The 19,277-nt window shown below is 41.5% G+C and overlaps 2 protein-coding genes across 2 annotated transcripts in view; both read left to right on the plus strand.

Annotated features, from left to right (window-relative positions):
- Positions 1-19,277, plus strand: part of LOC110984815 (uncharacterized) — a 339,182-nt gene that overhangs the window by 46,296 nt on the left and 273,609 nt on the right. The window lies entirely within an intron of this gene.
- The window catches only part of LOC147797466 (uncharacterized), a 153,753-nt gene continuing 143,928 nt past the window's right edge, over positions 9,453-19,277 (plus strand). Inside the window, exon 1 of the mRNA XM_087143499.1 lies at positions 9,453-9,489. Within this exon, the coding sequence (XP_086999625.1) occupies positions 9,453-9,489 (37 nt within the window). The remainder of the gene's footprint in view (positions 9,490-19,277) is intronic.

Raw genomic sequence — 19,277 nt, forward strand, 5'->3', positions numbered from 1 at the left:
TGTACATTTGAGGCTACAAACATTAAGGCTGGATCCAGGGAGAGCTATGCCCCCTTCGGGGCCTCCTGTATAAAATAAGAAGGAGGCAACTTTTTGGGGAGAAGGTGTTTTATTGTTGTGAAAATGACAATGAAGCCTCACCTCTAAGAAAGTCCATGAGAAATTTCCAAGTTTTGGGGCTTTCCCCAAACAAGTTTGCACCCCCACCATTTGGTTCTTCATCTGCCTTTGCTTTTGGTAGTAGGATTTTCACTATAACGTTTAATAACCCATTAATGTTTTTGAGCACAAACTAACCAGCATGCAATTGACTTTTAAATTACCCGAAATGTTTTTCAGGGTGTGAGTAAACTTTTATTTTGTTTTGTGGGAACTTGCCTTTGGTTTGGATGGTAATTGTGATATCTAAAGCTCAAAGGCATTGGCTGGTTTTTCATAGATTTTCACATGCAGAGCCCTCTTAATTTATTGCCTAATTGTTAATGTAGGAAAGTCAAATTTGATCAAAGTGTAGCTGTTGAAACTGCATGTGAATGAAATTTTCGGAAAACCAGAAAAACGAGATTTGTGGTTGATTCATTCGTGAGATTGTTTTCATCTGTATTTGTTTGGGTTGTCTGTTTGAAATATCTGTTATGTTTCAATCAGTATATTAGTATTGATAGGGTTAATTTAGTAATAGGGAGACGGCAGTGTATAGGGAGAAATGTCTCTAGATGATACACTAAATTAATTTTCAAAGTCGGTTATTCCAGTTTTTAATAGCTCTAGGGATTAAATTTCAATTCAAAGTATGAGTTAAAGAGAGTTGTATGTTTCTTTATATCACCATTTTTATTCAGTTATATTTTGCTGTGGCATATTTCCTTGCACATACTGTAATTCATCTTCTTTTCTTTTCCATTACACCATTGTTTCTTTGTTTCTTTCCATGAGTGTTTCTTGCAGTTGTAGAGGGAAGGCCTTGTAGTTGCAGCTATTCATTTTTTAAGGGGAAGGACTCTTGCAGTGGGCAAAATAGTATTTTTAAAAATCTTCATCCTTTATCCCTTTTGCAGTCTTTAAAATTGACAAGCTACATATGTATGCTCACAAGTGTAACTGGAGATAATTGCCTAAACCAGTCCATGGAATACTAATACCGCAATAATTGCCAAAACTATTGGGGTTGCCAATGCATCATTTTAATACAAGGGGTCCAATTATGAGTTTTATACTTCAGCATTTGGAGCCTTTGTATAGATTTGGAGGCACTGAAAGCTCTTTCACATTTTTTTGCACGATTTAGCCAGCACTTTATATGGGTTTGCACTTGTTAATCCGTAAGCACACATCTACACAGTGTACACCCTATCAATGGCCAAATGATTGTGCACTTATCAGCAATTTTGGTGTGACACAGGGTATCTTGAGCATGAACTCACATTGAACATTGCTCTGCAGTATTAACCTTGTACTTGCACCCGTGGGCAGAGTGAAGTATATGCAATTTTATACACCTCAAAGTGTATTTGTTTTCCACACAAAATTTAATGTAATTGGGCAGTGGGGGGAAAAGGAAAGAATAGTGAAGGCATCATCACATTTTGTGTATGGGCAATAAGTGCAGCACAATTCTCAAAGTGTGACTTGCCTGAACACCTTTGCATATTGATTCACGTGAATATCTGTGCTCGGTATACTTTAACATTGTAGAGCATGCACACCCTTTGTACAGTGTGATTCAATGCACGTCTGTCATATACAGTGGGTTTGTCTTCTGATAAGCTACACATGTATACACCAGCCTGATGTATGCAGACTTTCACATGGGCTGCTAATCTTTGTGGTGAAATTGCAGTAGTCGCTTTTGATAACGGACATTTTGTTTTCCTGTACTAACTTGTTTCAAATGGAAAATCTGGAAATTTTTGAAGACATTTTTCATATCCCTATCAAGGGCACATGTTCACAGCTTTCGGTCATAGGAGCCCATTGACTGTCCACTCTCATTTAAGCACTCTCATCACTGAATTTCTTCAAGTGCAGCAAATGTGCTTGTAAACAAGTTTTCCTGGTCGAACTAAATTGTATATTAAAATCAAACATGATGAAACATGACAAAATGTAAAACCTGGTCAAATTCATGCACATGGGCGTCTCAGAATTGGTGGATGGTTGAACAAAACCCCAAAAGGCTGAATTATGTTTGCGAATGATGCACCAGATTCACTTTACAGCAGAATGCCATGTAAAAACATCCCCTTTATAGAAATGAAACAGCTGGTCGAATTAGCATTTTCATTTACTTACTATTATACAATGGACATGTACCTTATCTTCATCCTAATCTGCCCCGAGTTGAAGTGCACCCCCAAAGCGTCCAAAGAAAGAAAGACGGTTCTAAGTTTTCCGAGCGGGTTCTTGCAGGCTTTCTGCATGAACGCGCAGACCACACATTAAGGAATATATTTGTTACGCGTACTCAGCGTGCTCCGCGTTGAGAACGCGCCATTGATCTCCATTATAAACGCGCGCTTATGCTGTGACTGCCAAAAACACACACCCTCTTGTTGGGTTCGGAGCGGATAGCATGGCCATTTAGCTGCAGAACCTTCCTTTATTAACGGTGATTCATAAGGGAGGCCACAACTATTCGGCGATTCATGGTAGAATGTAACAACCTCAGGTGTACCAGTCTAAATATACATGTACTAATCTTAAGTTGACTTGTGGTGATTAGCAAGAAAATCAAAAGATGCAACAGAGGTATGTGCCGGAAATTTTTTTGTATTCGTCGTTTCTTGTTTTTATGTGCCATTGGCAGTGTATTTGTCTTTATCACTTTCCAACATTGGTAAGCAGAGATTTTCTCAGGTTTGTAGCGAAAACCAGGTGGATTTCTAGCACTTCTGTGTCAACTTTTGTTGATTTGACGCCTGGTCTTTTCACACTGCGAGCGTTACTGATGGTGCACATGTGCAGCTGTATCCCTTGGAACTCATGACCCACCAGAGGGCAATACACAACAATGGTATGCTAAATATTTTTGAAATGGTTTCAACCTTGTTTAAATAGATTGAGCTAGTATTTTCTACGGGGATTTTGCACCTGTAAACCACACTCATACGAATGTATGGTGTATGTGTGCGTAGCCTGCTTCTAAATAAGAAAATAAAAAAAAAAATCTAGTACAACGTGTTACAATTATAATTTATAATTAATACAATAATAATATATTCTAATGAAAAAATGTTCACCTGTACATTGCGTGCACTCACAGGGTATGGTCAGCAGCTTTGCACGACATTCGCCTATCTAACCTACATTTCAAGGGGTGTGGGGAGGCGTGGACGGTTTTTGGCAGGGGGTTAGGAACTATCGAGTCGAGAAACAATTAACAGCCTGGAGGCATATTGGAACAGGGAAGGGAGTTTGAGAATGTCGTTGTACCCCACCAACTTGGGCTGTGGAAAACATTTTATTGTCTTGCGAAGCCCCTTTAATACAATGGGCACTGTACTTTGTTAGGGTATGTTTAATTGGGGAATCAGACTCGTTTGAATGTCACAATCGTTAACCGACGCGGTAAATTTAGCTATTGGACGAATCTATATTAACAGGGAACGATGACGTGTCTTCGGTACACCCAAACGCATTATCAAATGGCAAAATAAAAATGTAATCGTATTTGAATAGAATGGTAAAGGAAAATTTAAATTGGTTTGAAATTCAAGTTCTCTAATGGAAAAAGAGTTTACGACACGTGGAAACATCACTGATAACCCGAAGATAATGGAATAGTCCAGTGTTGCAGCCTGTGGCAACATTACCGCTTCTTTCGAGCTCCGTGGCGAAGCGTGAGTCTCGCACAAAATTTGCACTTTTCAGACGTTTAACCATCCCCTTTTCCAGTCAGCCAGTCGTCGGTATACTTACAAGGGGCCGGGCATTGAGCAGTATACAGGGAGGATGGCGGCGGCGCCGCTAAGCTGGGTTGCTCCAGATAATACTCCCGCATGCTTTATTAAACTTGTCACACGTCAGCGCAGTCATTCGTTGCAGGTCTAACATTCAACAAAAAAAGTCATCATACTAATAACTCTGAACTTAATGTAGTAAATTTAGGTTGTGGCCTCAATCTGTTACCGGCGACAAGGATTTCACCGATTATGTACAGATTTATGCAGGCTCCACAACTGAATAATACGCCCACGTAACAGTGCCATCAACAGTGCCATGCTATTACATTCAACTTGCACTTTGCCAAGGCTATAGTTTGTACCAGTTATCCTAATTTCATATGACAAATGAAACGAGAAATTAAACATCTCAATGAGGCCAGACTTACGGAAAGACTGCAGTGACCTTTTAGTTGGTACAAAATAGCAGCATGATATCAACTTTAGAAGGCAGAGTGTCAGTTTCAAGATATCAAACTGGTTCCTCTTTGCTTAAGTTCCACTTTACTTCACTCTCCTCTGCCTCCGACTACAGCTGTGCAAGCTGCAAATACTGAGTTGTAAGAATCACACGAGCACCAGAATGCGTACTCGTTCCTCTATGTACGCAAATAGTGCCATCTTAGATGACAGGCCTCTGTTTTTTCGAAGTTGGCTTGCTAAGAGATGAAATTCCTGGAAGTTTCCAACTCCATTGTTGCAATTTAAGTCGGTATTACAGGGTGTTTCAAGAGGCGTTTCTCAAAGGTGAATAATATGGCCGTAATGTGAATGGTGCCATCTTAAAGCTGAACGACTTGCTACTAGTTTCATGCATTTAAATGATACCTTGGGTTACATTCCGGGATTATGCACCATTGAGCACCAGTTTTGTGAACGTGGTGCAAAATTGAACTTGATCTTCGTTTCCACCCGTTCCGCATCCACATCCGTTCTGAACTGATCTTGCAGAAAGACAGACTTTTTGTAAATGGACTCTTGAGTTGTGGGAGTGAGATCCGAGATTTCTTCACATTGTCAGGGTCTCCGATGAGGCTTTGTTTGCAGTGAATGGTGAGATCAACAGGCTACAATGATGTTCACTACGCCAAAGCTGGGCAACCACCATTCCTTGGTGCTGAAACAAAGATGAGCCGGGAGAAATTGGTTTTCTAGATGGGATGTGGGGCAATCGCGTTATCATTTTTCCAGCGAAATATCAGTAATCTGACCTATTTAAAAATGATCAGTAAATTTGTGTCACGGATGGAGAACCACTTCTAGTGCTTCGTAATATGTGGTGGGTTGAAGATGGTGCACCAGCCCATCGTCTAAACGCTGCTCGGAATCGCCTTTAAGAGCTCTATCACAAACGCGATAGCTATGAATCACCCAAGGTCACCCCACCCTCTGCAATTTCTTGGAGTGGGGTCATTTGACAACAAAATTGTCAGCGTCCCGCTACACAGCATGCGGGATTCGGCTGAAAGGATTCAATTTCCGAGTTGGAGAGTTTGCGGTAAGACGAGCTGTAGGCACCATACGCCGTCGGTGTGAACTTTCTTAAAGGGGGATGGTTCATGAAATAAAAAGATATCTGATAAAGATACACAAATATTTTAATCCTATATTCAAACACAAAGCTGTTTCGAGTTTTTGTAGTTTGAAGGCTAAACAAGCACAGTTTAGAACCACAATTTCAACGCCGTGTTACTCATGATGCGTGACCGTTAAATGTAACCCAAGAAGTGAATCTATTATCACTATGCTTTTGCCACAATTATTATTAACCCATTAGAGTAGGATTACCCCTTTTAAAAACCCAAAATATTTTACGTTGGTGCAGTATGATGAGGGAGGGCGCATTCTGGCGTAAACTGGTGCTTTGAAGTGACTAGGGGATGACTTGCCCGGCCATGAAAGTGTATGGGGGGGGGGGCTACTGACACCATATGGCATTGCGGGGCGATGCCCATGATACAGATGTACGGGTTTAATATCCTGCATGACCTCACATCAAACGGCGTTTTTATGGCTTTTGAAATAAATTGTTACACTATGTGGGTGGTTTTAAATACATTAAACACGTTCCTCACATTACGCCTCATTTTTCTTTCACCATGAAAAAAAGAAGGGGAATGATTCAATATCCCACCCTCGGTCAGAAACCAAAGGATGCATATGAACCCCAGCCCCACAAGGATTTACGCCCACAAGTGTGCAGAGTGATATTGGGAACATTTTGTGTACAGAAAAGGGCTTATTTTCAGTTAGACTGGCATGTGACAGGACAGAAGGAGTGACAGACGAAATTTGTGACATTTGTCAAAATTTTAAGGATCAGTTCTACTGTTTTGAAGATTCTCTCATTTATGAAATTAGAGGATAAATACCTTTGAGCAGTAACTATTTGGAATCCTTGAGTAGAAATTCGCTTGTAATACACCAGTTAAAACCAGTTCTAGCAAGTCTATGCTCGTGATCTCGACATATTACACCGTTAATAAGGGAATGTGCTTGGCCGGTCTCAAACGAGCGTTTATATACCAGCTCAGGAGAATGGTATACAAATATTGACTGTTTCGAGTGCTATAGTAAAACTAGCCTCCCGATGTGATCCATGGAGATAGTGTATAAGCCCTTGGGCATGCCAAACAATGGGTACATGCATTATTTGGCATGCACAGGGTTTACCCACAACGAACACGGGGAGGGTTCCCCTCGTTTTCTCTGTTCTTTCCGAATTACGCAATCGAAACAGAATTCGCATCTTGGCATGAACAGAAAAAAACCCTTTTAAGCTTGCTATAGTTGAGCTCTAAAGACAAGTGATATTGCACTCGATTTGGACGCTTCCATATTTATTTGAACAGATAAAATCAGAAAACGTGTTTTCCTTAGAGGTGCTCTTTAAGCAACAGACTGTTCAGAGTTCAAAGCAGTAGTTGGAACAGCACTCATATTACATTTCTTGTTCTTACTGGTGTGGCTGTATTTCTTGATGTTTGTTTCTGGGTGATGGCGTGAAACATTCGTGATGACCCTGGATTCGAAGCCAGCATTTTAAGAATTGTGACGCTTGTAGCTCTGAAGCAATGGTTAGTACATGTATACACCTTGCCACATTGTGCTTCCATGGAAATAACCTTCAGTTTGTTGGACAGTGTTTTTTTCCAAGGGGTGCATTACGATACAATGTGTCTGAGCTGGTGCAAAGTTGTCTTTTGGTCTTTACCAAAGAGATACTCACAGTTGGGATGCAGCTTCTGTGTGTGCAGGAGAAATGTGTTGACAGGACAACGGGGGTTCCTGGGCACTTCATACGTGTGATGTACTTGGCTTTTGTCATTTTCCCTGTTATTTTCCGTCGGTGATCACGTTTTGTGATGTACTGCAGCTCGTTGGAATCACTATGTATTTTGGCGTCCGTCTTTTTCATGTCTCTTATATTTTCCATGCCTCAATTGCAGAAATAAATTATAATGTCTATGAACACCTTGTTCTGAGGACCAGCTGGTGTTGCGATATTCGTTACAGGTGAAGCATTTATTTTGCCCATGTCCTCTGGAGTAACGGGATTTTTATGTTCCACATAGGGCCTACCCCTTTCCAGTTTTTCTTTTCAAGTGAACGAAAACCGCTTTGAAGCACCTATTGGATCGCTCAAATGCTTGATCCTTCATAATGTCGACTGAATTGCTTTTTGTGTCTTTGAAATGCTTCTGTAAATCATACCTGATAGAGTGCATTGTTTGTATAATTACCGTCAACCTGACGTACTTCCGTGTAGGACCTCCGCAGACAGTCATCGAGAGCTGCGTTTTTTTTCCTGCTCTGCCGATAATGTTGTGCCTCTGTCCATGCGATAACTGGAGAATTTCACGCTCTTTTTAGTATTCTGTGTATCAGCTGAATCGAGAAATTCTTCAAACTCTACAACAGATAAAAGAGCAAATCTTCGGTGTTCCATTTTTGGTGTATTGACAACGATGATACACTACGTTACATGCTGGCGTTTTAAACGGACACCTGACTATATGCATGTTCATACTCTCGATCTATTAAGGTTGCAGGCCAGTAAATAGGTCCAAAATTGCCTGCACGGACCGAATCACGATTTGTAGACTTTCAAATTCTCTGCTATTAAAGCCTTTTGTGGCACGTGCGTGGACTGCGTGGTTTGTTAAAAAGGTGGATTGAATGCAGGGGCAGGACTGTCAGCTTGTATTTCTGAAAGTATTGGACCAACGGGGCCCTCCAAATTGCTCTATTTTGCCATGGAGTGTAGGCATCAATTTTCAAAATGGCGATGGGCCTCCTGACTGTTTTGAGGGGTGATTTTCTCTGGAGAGAAATCTTCAAAAATCGTCGGCTAAGCCACCGAAAATTGAAGGGAAAATGAAAGATGAGAACTTTAATTTGACATGTGTCTTGAATACCTGTGAAACTTGTATTTTTCCTGATTTTTTTTGAAGTGGGGATATGTATTACTTTTGTCTATGGCAACTGATTTACTCGTCTGGACCCTTAAATTTGTAGCTGGTATGTAACCTGGTTCAGCGGGTTCGAGAAAGAATTTACGCTATGAGCCAAAATACACGAATGGGCAGTATTCATGCTTTTGTTGGTACGGATATAATTCTTTGGTTGCCACGGGTATAGTTCTTCTTTAGAATGAGGCTGCATGGGATAGTCTTTTTGGAGCGGTGGTATAAAAATAGTAAAACTGATTCCCGAGCCGAAGACCGAATTCTTCTTTAATTTCCCCGAGTACTTCCGTTCAGTTGAAGGTATATTCCATGCGCAAATAGTCCAGAAAAATCGCCTTAAGGATTTCGCGCGCGCGTTACGAGCCGTGTGCGCATAAACGTGACCAATCGGAATCACGTCCAGTTTCCAGCTCGTGATTTACGCAGCGGAAGGTCACACTGTAGCGGGGTTATTAAATGTTAATACACGGTCATGTTGCACGTTGTTGAATAGGGAGACTCTCTTGGGTCAGAGAGTAAAAAGATTTTCTTTTAGAATTTTACTATTATTCTCCCGACATCTTGTAACGAATTACGCTCTGATGCACAGAGCCCCTAGATGACGGTCTTTATTTCTCTTTATCAAACAGACATGTCAGGTGCGAGATTCCCATGGCCATAGGAATCACGTACGAGTAGGGGTGCACCCACGCAAATAGGCCAGAAATATTATGTTCCTCGAGCTAATTGATAAATGCTACATACTCAAAGTATTCTATATTAGAGAGTCCCGAGAGCCATGTTGGGGGATTGGGGTTTGAAGAAATGTGGCACTGAACTTCTGGCCAAGACTCGATGCTTTCAATTCTGAGCAATTTGGATCCAGTTGGTTAGGAAATTGGCACTATTTTTCAGCCGTTTTGCAGGGGGGTGCATTTTCAAAATTGCTACTTTTCTGGGCATTGAAATTTCCTTCATTTTAGGGGTGGTCTACTTTGGTTGAGTATTTTTCAATAATTCATTGGTCACCCCACTAAAATTAACAGGAAAATAAAAAGAAGACATGTCCAACATCGTGTTGCCGTCTAGCTTCGACACCTGTGAGAGCTCCGAGTATTTTTAGAATTATTTTGAACCAAAAAGATTTATCATTGGTGTCTGGGAATTTAATTTTAGGGGTGCCGGTGCACACTCAAAATATGAAGCATGTATGCCACGAATCACATGGGAATCAACGCAAAATAGTGCCATCTTGAGGCTCAAGTAATTTGTTATTATAAATTAGTAATTCGTTATTACAAATTACTAATTTATTATTACGAGTTAGTGATTCGGTATTGCGAATTAGTATATGTAATTAGTTACAACGAATTAGTAATTCACAAAAACGAATCAGTTTCAGGCTGAAAATTGATACTCCATTGCGTCACCAACACCACGATCTGACACACATCTTCACATTTGTGCTAGTTCTTGAAAACCGTGATTAGAGCAGTTTTGGTTTCACGAAGTGACACAAATGTGTGTTTTGTCAATATAACATAGAAAAAAAGTTTTAAATGTCTAAAATGATTTCATTTTACCTGTAATTAGGTGACTAAACTGAAAAAAATGCTCTTAAAACTCCTAACTGTGTAAATTAAGGAGAACGTCAGTTTCTGAATACGGCAAATCACGGAGCACATGACGCAAGACATTTGTGCCTCTTCGTGAAAACGAATATGTCACATTTCTATAAAATACGCGTTGAAGCGCGCACCCATCTATAGATTTGTGTTACTTCGTGGTGTTGGTGACAATAAGCAGTATTGGGCTTTCGTAATATCCCATGTTATGGAGAGTTCATGTAGCTATTTTCAGCGGTCCGCTATCCGAATGGAATCAAGTTTAGGCAACATGATCAGTGAGCGTCAGGTTTGAAACAAACGCATTGGTTTTTAGTCCAGTTGTTGTTCGTGTCCAAATGCCAAGATGTTGCGTCCAAAGAGGCATTGTTTCGGTATGGGAAATGTCTGAAGGAACACCAATGCAGTAATGCAGGTTTTGTATTCACTAAGTTTTGATCACAAATATAGGATGCCAAATGGGGGAGCGCGAAAGCCTTTTAGATTTTCAGAATCAAGGTCGACCCCTCCTGCATTCTCATTTCTCGCTGACGCTCCTGCTCTTGATGGGCCCAAAGTTAAAATTAAACTTGCATAGGCCTATAAGAGACGCAGTAGCTTTCAGTTTCGAAGGAAACGTTTCCTGCATCACACTTAAAGACAAACAAGCACAGAATTGGTAAAGATGATCGTACTGTAAGTGTAAACAGTTTTAAAATGCTAACGGGAGCAACTGCGTCCACTTTGAGAAGTAGGCTTACTTGTTTACAAAGCTGTAAAGAAAAGTTTAATTAGTATCACCGAGCCACAGAATTTAAAAAAAAGCAAGGCTATTCTGCAACAAAGTAAGCGCGGTTTGGCGTAGGGCCGTGCTGATGAAATGAAGCCCGTGCCTAAGGTTCTTGGACGCGCTTCGTTTTGGGCATACTCTGTTGTTACGTCAAACTGGCTTATTTTGAGTTATCAGTCATCCATACTCCCCACCGCATCATTTTCCACATGAAGACATTTGTGTATACTTGATTTTTGTTCTCATAATCAGTGTACCTGTAACTTACGCTGTAATGATTAGATCTATTGCCAGTCATCTACTGTGGCGCCCCCCAAGAAGTACATAACGTTGTACGTACTGAATCTTTCGTGTGTCGCAATGGGAGCCCGCAAATTTCATTCTAAGGCATGGAATGGTATGTTACCATTATTTTGCTTCTCTCTCATTCCAGTGGGAAATCGTTTGGTATTTTGAATCAGAGTTGGGTGTGTGATGTGATCTTATGCTTCACACTACTACTTGTAGTGCGGTAAATTGGTATGAGGAACGGGGATGATCGGCTATAGAAATTGAAAAAGGGGTGGGGTGATTCGTTATAACGCTGTAGGCACTGTGCATGATTTAATATGTTATAACACTGTAGGCACTGTGCATGATTTAATATGTGTAAATGTACTAACATCTCCGAAACCTATATAAACAACCTATTAAAAGCTTTCTTATTTTCCCCTTTTCTGATAAATACATTTGAGTTGTTAAAAATCCGAAAAACCTAAAATCCTCCTTTTGGGCGAGCTGCGAAGCAAATCCAAACCTATGTAAAACCGATTTCTATCAGTCTGTTTGTCCGTCCGTCCACCCAATGTTAAAGTTTTTTGCTTGTATATGGGTGTAGTATGTATTATTTTAGGGTCGTTCTAAAACCCCCTCCACCCACACGACCCCCTTGATTGATAATTTCACTTGTGCCCATGTAATACTTGCCGCTGATCACGAATGGGATCTCGTCCGAAACCCTCAGGCACTCGGGCATCCCACTGGTACTTGCGCATCGATTTCTGTAGGGAACACTACCTTACCGTGGTCGAGTAATCTTTTTCTTGGAGGGTTAGGGGCAATCTTTATATATGGGCGTGGTTAACTACAAGCTCGATCAATTTCTTGGAAACTTATTCAGTAAAGAAAATAAAGTTGAAAGGTAAATGTCGGCCTTTACTTTCTTATAATAAAAACATCCCCCAACCAACTAATCCCCCGTTAAAATAAAAAACAAAAACAACAGAAAACAAAGCCCCCCCCCAAAAAAAAACCTAAAAAAAGTCGAAGCTGCATTCACGAAGACTGGAATCTGCGCCTTGCCGCTTATAAGTCGAAGCGCTTTTCTTATTGAGCTCTCGTGCAACTCGGCCGATAAAGCAGTTTTGTTGTATTTTATACTTCAGATTTCTCCACCCCATTTATGATAATTGCCCCGACCTTCCTATGAAAAATACACATGCCCAATGGTGCAGATACACACGTCATTTTTAAAAAATAATAATCACCCCAAACCAGCAGCCTGAACGCTTCGTGGCCACCATTCTTATTTGGGCTACGACCAGACTGGCCTCATTTGTATCAGTACATTAACGATGCACGAGTCGCGCAGGTACTTGCGTAGCTGTGATCCGAGTGCATGCATCGCTTTTTAATAACGTTGATGTTTCTCAAACTGGTGAACGATGCGTAACACAGTTCCAAGAGCTCTTTGTTTGATAAAACCACACATTCCATGAGTTTAGGCACCTTATCTGTGTTTTGAGGGATTTGAACGTACGGCGAGGGGGTGGGGGTGTAATAGCCCATACTGTTATGAAACAGTTGTGGTTGGGATTTACACCTTCAAGCACCGGGATTTAGGCCCTTGCACACAAGGGTCTTTTGTATGACGTCGAAGCAACTCTGATGAATTTTTCTGTTGTAATGGATATGAGATTTTAATATCTCCCTTTCAACCTGCATAAGTTCATTCTTGCGAATGGATCGCCAAATCTGGTTTCCAAAGTAGGAGTAATTTGAATCCCACATTGACAATTAATTGCTCGTCCTGTCCCGCTTCTCGAGGGCGGTTGGGAGTCACTCTGAAAGGAATTTTTACATCCCCTGCAATACAATATATCTTCCTTTGGATACGCGCCCATTTGATGTACGGAAGAATTTATCAATGTAAATTGTGCTATTTCAAAATCCACACACCTTAAAAACACGCCACAGATGACTCAATTTAAGCGCAAATTCTCAGTCTGAAGATGATGGTAAACGTGAAAAGTCAACTGCGACAGACCGATGGACAAGGTGGCAAACCGATTGTGCGGAGACTACTAGTCATCCAAGATAATGACTACAAAAGACACGGGCGTAATTTGACCGATGCAATTTTAATGTACTCTCAAAATACAGTGTTTCCTTTTTAAAAAGTAAGCTGGTTTTTCAGCTCTGGCTCAGTACTTGCCAGATATAAATTTATTTGATAATGGTGTACACTAATTCAGTCCTGGGCCTCTGTCGAGTCTTTGAAACCAAAGCTTGCAATCCGAGACGTTTATTGACGTTTAAACACAATTTGCTACTGAGCGCGCTTACGGGAGGATTGTTATTAAGAGTATAATTTGAACCTGAGATTAAAGAGTAAACTCTTCACACACGAACATGTAGGCGTTATAGGTATGGCTGAAAGGGTATTTTACTTACCTGTAAAAGTTTTTACTCTGAAGGTAATTAAATGATGTTTTAATTATGTTTTGTCATAAAAAAACACCTACAAAAAATTCAATGTCATTTGCATATTACCTTCTACAAACATATGTTTAGGTTCATCAACCAGCGCATTTAGTGCCTTGTACAGGACACTTATGATTGACGAGAAATGTTAGTGACTAACACAAGTTGTTTCCACTGTTCTTAGACTGACCCTATGACGATATCCCTCATGTAAAAATACAGGGTGTCTTAAAAGGGAGACTGAGATAGATATGCTTGTTTCATTTATCTATTATATTATAACGTTCTCTTTTGCATTAAACCGAAAACTCCAAATTTCCGTCACAGATGAATTAGCACGAAACAGACCTCGTTAGAAATGGCTTTGGACCAAATAGCTGTTTTGGTGTTGAATTCAAATTCCCCAGACATGGCTTTTTTGTCAGAATTACGTAATGTTTGCTGGAATGCAGAAATTTGCGTTGAAAGAAATTGTCGGCATGTTGAAGGGATCTGGGGCTAGGCTGCGGCGAAAATAAGCCCCTAACTGTGGTTGTTTTTGAACTTATAATGTTGGTTGTGCACTGAATGCCTCGCGCTCTGCAAACCTGTGATTCATCTGTTGCAAAGCCATTGCTGATGCGGTCCATTAAGCCACTGCACTCAGTCGTGTGACGGAAATGTGGATGTCTTGATGTCATTAGAAAGAAGAAATATTTAATAAGCAGGTTACAACCATTTACAAAAGTACATTAAAGAAAATCATCCCATTTCCTTTACAAGACGCTGTATTTCAAGTATAACTCAAAACACCGAGTTACATGTGAAAAGGTCCTCTGGCTCTGCAGATACATCTAAAATGCACAGGAAGTGAAAAACCAATTCGTATTCCAACTAAGTGAGATATTAAATCAGGCAGAGTTCCGTATGGGGGGTGCCGCAGGGGGCAACTTGTCCCACACATTGTTTTAACAAATAATAATGATGTTTCGTCAAATATTAGCACTAATTCTCCTACAAAACAACATCATGACATAACAAAAAGGAGTTGAGACCGTTAGTCAGGCTTTGGATATTTTTCTCCCCAAAACATATGTTGAATAAGCCTGAAGCCATATTCGATTTTCAATTTGCTACCTTCTCACCAGAAGTTGGATACGCTGCCCAGTTCGTAGATGTGAAACACAGTGAAAAGCCACTATGGCTACATGATTCCCTTGCATAGCAATATGATTACGCACTATTCTCTTCTTTACTCTCACTTTCTATTCGCAAAATAATTACAGTTTGCTAATAATGATAGTATTTTCACTGTAGCAAATGACAAAGAATTTTTATTCTTACAATGGGATGATGAAAGGGACGAATTGGCTAATATCAGGGGAAGAGATGTTTCTTGAGAGTACAGGTTGTAAAACGTGATCTAAAAGCTTGACAGAATTCGGAAAGTATGCATAAAAGGGAGAAGCCATTTTAAGGGTTGGCATTATGTAATGACGGCATACATGTACATATCTGTTGTTTATAAATTCTATATCTGGAAGCTTTGTTTCAAATCATAAATAGATGCATTGGAACATGAACGCTGCATGACCACACAATTCGTCTAAAAGTAAAAGATGTGGAATATCACAGAATGTGAGACCTTGACGCCTGCAGCAATGATCTTTGTTGCCCTCAATTTCTTATTCCAGTAAAGTTGACTGCTTCAAAGGCCTAAAATGGTACTTTTCAGTAAATAGCCACAGTTAGCGCAAGTGCTCGAAAGAGACCATGCTTTTAATCACACTAAAAGTGTCCATTGCCGAATTTACTTCTCGTGCACGTTACCGATTATTCCATTACAAGTTGAGATCCCTACCATCATCACAAAAACCAGGACAAAATGAGCAGTGAAATAAACTTCAAACCTACCAAAACGATACTTTGGATGATGAAAGATTCACCCTTAAACCTGGATTCTTTTCTTTCAGGACACTCTACCCAAGCATCACGAGAGACAACGGTGGCCGATGCCACAGCAACAGAAACAAAGACGACGGCCGAACCAACAACTGTAGTAGGTGAGAGAACAACCATGGTACAGACAAGTTTGGCTGATGTCACTACTAAAGACACCCAAACAACCACTGCCCAACTAACAAGTGAGGTTGTTGAGACAACCTCTCTGGAAGAGACAACCTTGGCTGATGTTTCTACTACTGAGACACAAAGGACCACTTCTCAACCAACTACTGCAGCTGCTGATACAACAGTGGTAGAGACAACTTTGACTGATGTAACTACAAAGGAGACACAAACAAGTACATCGGAACCAAGTAGTGCATCTCCTGTGACAACACTTGTAGAGTCAACTTTGGGTGATGTCACTACCACAGAGACAGCAACAACATCTTCTCAACCTACTACTTCAGCTGTTGAGACAACGATGGCCGATGTCACAACAATAGAGACACGGACAACCACCGCCGAAACAACAAGTGTAGTAGGTGAGACAACAACCGTGGTACAGACAGGTTTGGCTGATGTCACTACTAAAGACACCCAAACAACCACTGGCCAACTAACAAGTGAGGTTGTTGAGACGACCTCTCTTGCAGCGACAACCGTTGCTGATGTTTCTACTACTGAGACACAAACGACCTCTTCTCAACCAACTACTGCAGTTGCTGATACAACAGTGGTAGAGACAACTTTGACTGATGTAACTACAGAGGAAACACAAACAAGTACAGCGGGACCAAGTAGTACGGCTGCTGTGACAACACTTGTAGAGACAACTTTGGGTGATGTCACCACTACTGAGACAGGAACAACTTCTTCTCAACCAACTACTGCATCTTTTGAGACAACAAGAGCAGTTGAGACAACGGTAGCCGATGTCACAACACCAGAAACACAGACAACGACTGCCGAACAAACAACTGTAGTGGGTGAGACAACAACTGTGGTTCAGACAAGTTTGGCTGATGTCACTACTAAAGACACCACCACTGCCGAACTAACAAGTGAGGTTGTTGAGACAACCTCTCTGGCAGAGACAACCGTGGCTGATGTCTCTACTACTGAGACACAAACGACCATTTCTCAACCAACTACTGCAGCTGCTGATACAACAGTGGTAGAGACAACTTTGACTGATGTAACTACAAAGGAGACACAAACAAGTACAGCAGAACCAAGTAGTGCATCTCCTGTGACAACATTTGTAGAGTCAACTTTGGGGGATGTCACTACCACAGAGACAGCAACAACATTTTCTCAACCGTCTACTGCAGCTGTTGAGACAACGATGGCCGATGTCACAACAATAGAGACACAGACAAGCACCGCCAAACCAACAAGTGTAGTAGGTGAGACAACAACCGTGGTACAGACAAGTTTGGCTGAAGTCACTACTAAAGACACCCAAACAACCACCGACCAACTAACAAGTGAGGTTGTTGAGACGACTTCTCTGGCAGCGACAGCCGTTGCTGATGTTTCTACTACTGAGACACAAACGACCACTTCTCAACCAACTACTGGAGCTGCTGATACAACAGTGGTAGACACAACTTTGACTGATGTAACTACAGAGGAGACACAAACAAAAACAGCGGGACCAAGTAGTACAGCTCCTGTGACAACACTTGTAGAGTCAACTTTGGGTGATGTCACCACTACTGAGACAGGAACAACTTCTTCTCAACCAACTACTGCATCTTTTGAGACAACTAGAGTAGTAGAGACAACGGTGGCCGATGTCACAACGACAGAAACACAGACAACGACTGCCGAACAAACAACTGTAGTAGGTGAGACAACAACCGTGGTACAGACAAGTTTGGCTGAAGTCACTACTGAAGACACCCAAACAACCCCTGGCCAACTAACAAGTGAGGTTGTTGAGACGACCTCTCTGGCAGCGACAACCGTTGCTGATGTTTCTACTACTGAGACACAAACGACCATTTCTCAACCAACTACTGCAGCTGCTGATACAACAGTGGTAGACACAACTTTGACTGATGTAACTACAAAGGAGACACAAACAAGTACATCGGAACCAAGTAGTGCATCTCCTGTGACAACACTTGTAGAGTCAACTTTGGGTGATGTCACTACCACAGAGACAGCAACAACATCTTCTCAACCTACTACTGCAGCTGTTGAGACAACGATGGCCGATGTCACAACAATAGAGACACAGACAAGCACCGCCGAACCAACAAGTGTAGTAGGTAGGACAACAACCGTGGAACAGACAAGTTTGGCTGAAGTCACTACTAAAGACACCCAAACAACCACTGGCCAACTAACAAGTGAGGTTGTTGAGACGACCTCTCTTGCAGCGACAACCGTTGCTGATGTTTCTACTACTGAGACACAAACGACCACTTCTCAACCAACTACTGCAGTTGCTGATACAACAGTGGTAGAGACAACTTTGACTGATGTAACTACAGAGGAGACACAAACAAGTACAGCGGGACCAAGTAGTACAGCTCCTGTGACAACACTTGTAGAGACAACTTTGGGTGATGTCACCACTACTGAGACAGGAACAACTTCTTCTCAACCAACTACTGCATCTTTTGAGACAACAAGAGCAGTTGAGACAACGGTAGCCGATGTCACAACACCAGAAACACAGACAACGACTGCCGAACAAACAACTGTAGTGGGTGAGACAACAACTGTGGTTCAGACAAGTTTGGCTGATGTCACTACTAAAGACACCACCACTGCCGAACTAACAAGTGAGGTTGTTGAGACAACCTCTCTGGCAGAGACAACCGTGGCTGATGTCTCTACTACTGAGACACAAACGACCATTTCTCAACCAACTACTGCAGCTGCTGATACAACAGTGGTAGAGACAACTTTGACTGATGTTACTACAAAGGAGACACAAACAAGTACAGCAGAACCAAGTAGTGCATCTCCTGTGACAACATTTGTAGAGTCAACTTTGGGGGATGTCACTACCACAGAGACAGCAACAACATTTTCTCAACCGTCTACTGCAGCTGTTGAGACAACGATGGCCGATGTCACAACAATAGAGACACAGACAAGCACCGCCAAACCAACAAGTGTAGTAGGTGAGACAACAACCGTGGTACAGACAAGTTTGGCTGAAGTCACTACTAAAGACACCCAAACAACCACCGACCAACTAACAAGTGAGGTTGTTGAGACGACTTCTCTGGCAGCGACAGCCGTTGCTGATGTTTCTACTACTGAGACACAAACGACCACTTCTCAACCAACTACTGGAGCTGCTGATACAACAGTGGTAGACACAACTTTGACTGATGTAACTACAGAGGAGACACAAACAAAAACAGCGGGACCAAGTAGTACAGCTCCTGTGACAACACTTGTAGAGTCAACTTTGGGTGATGTCACCACTACTGAGACAGGAACAACTTCTTCTCAACCAACTACTGCATCTTTTGAGACAACTAGAGTAGTAGAGACAACGGTGGCCGATGTCACAACGACAGAAACACAGACAACGACTGCCGAACAAACAACTGTAGTAGGTGAGACAACAACCGTGGTACAGACAAGTTTGGCTGAAGTCACTACTGAAGACACCCAAACAACCCCTGGCCAACTAACAAGTGAGGTTGTTGAGACGACCTCTCTGGCAGCGACAACCGTTGCTGATGTTTCTACTACTGAGACACAAACGACCATTTCTCAACCAACTACTGCAGCTGCTGATACAACAGTGGTAGACACAACTTTGACTGATGTAACTACAAAGGAGACACAAACAAGT

The sequence above is a fragment of the Acanthaster planci genome, linkage group LG11 (genome assembly GCF_054643075.1).
Source record: "Acanthaster planci isolate LZ-2023a linkage group LG11, COTS_SCS, whole genome shotgun sequence".
NCBI classification, from domain to species: Eukaryota; Metazoa; Echinodermata; class Asteroidea; order Valvatida; family Acanthasteridae; genus Acanthaster; species Acanthaster planci.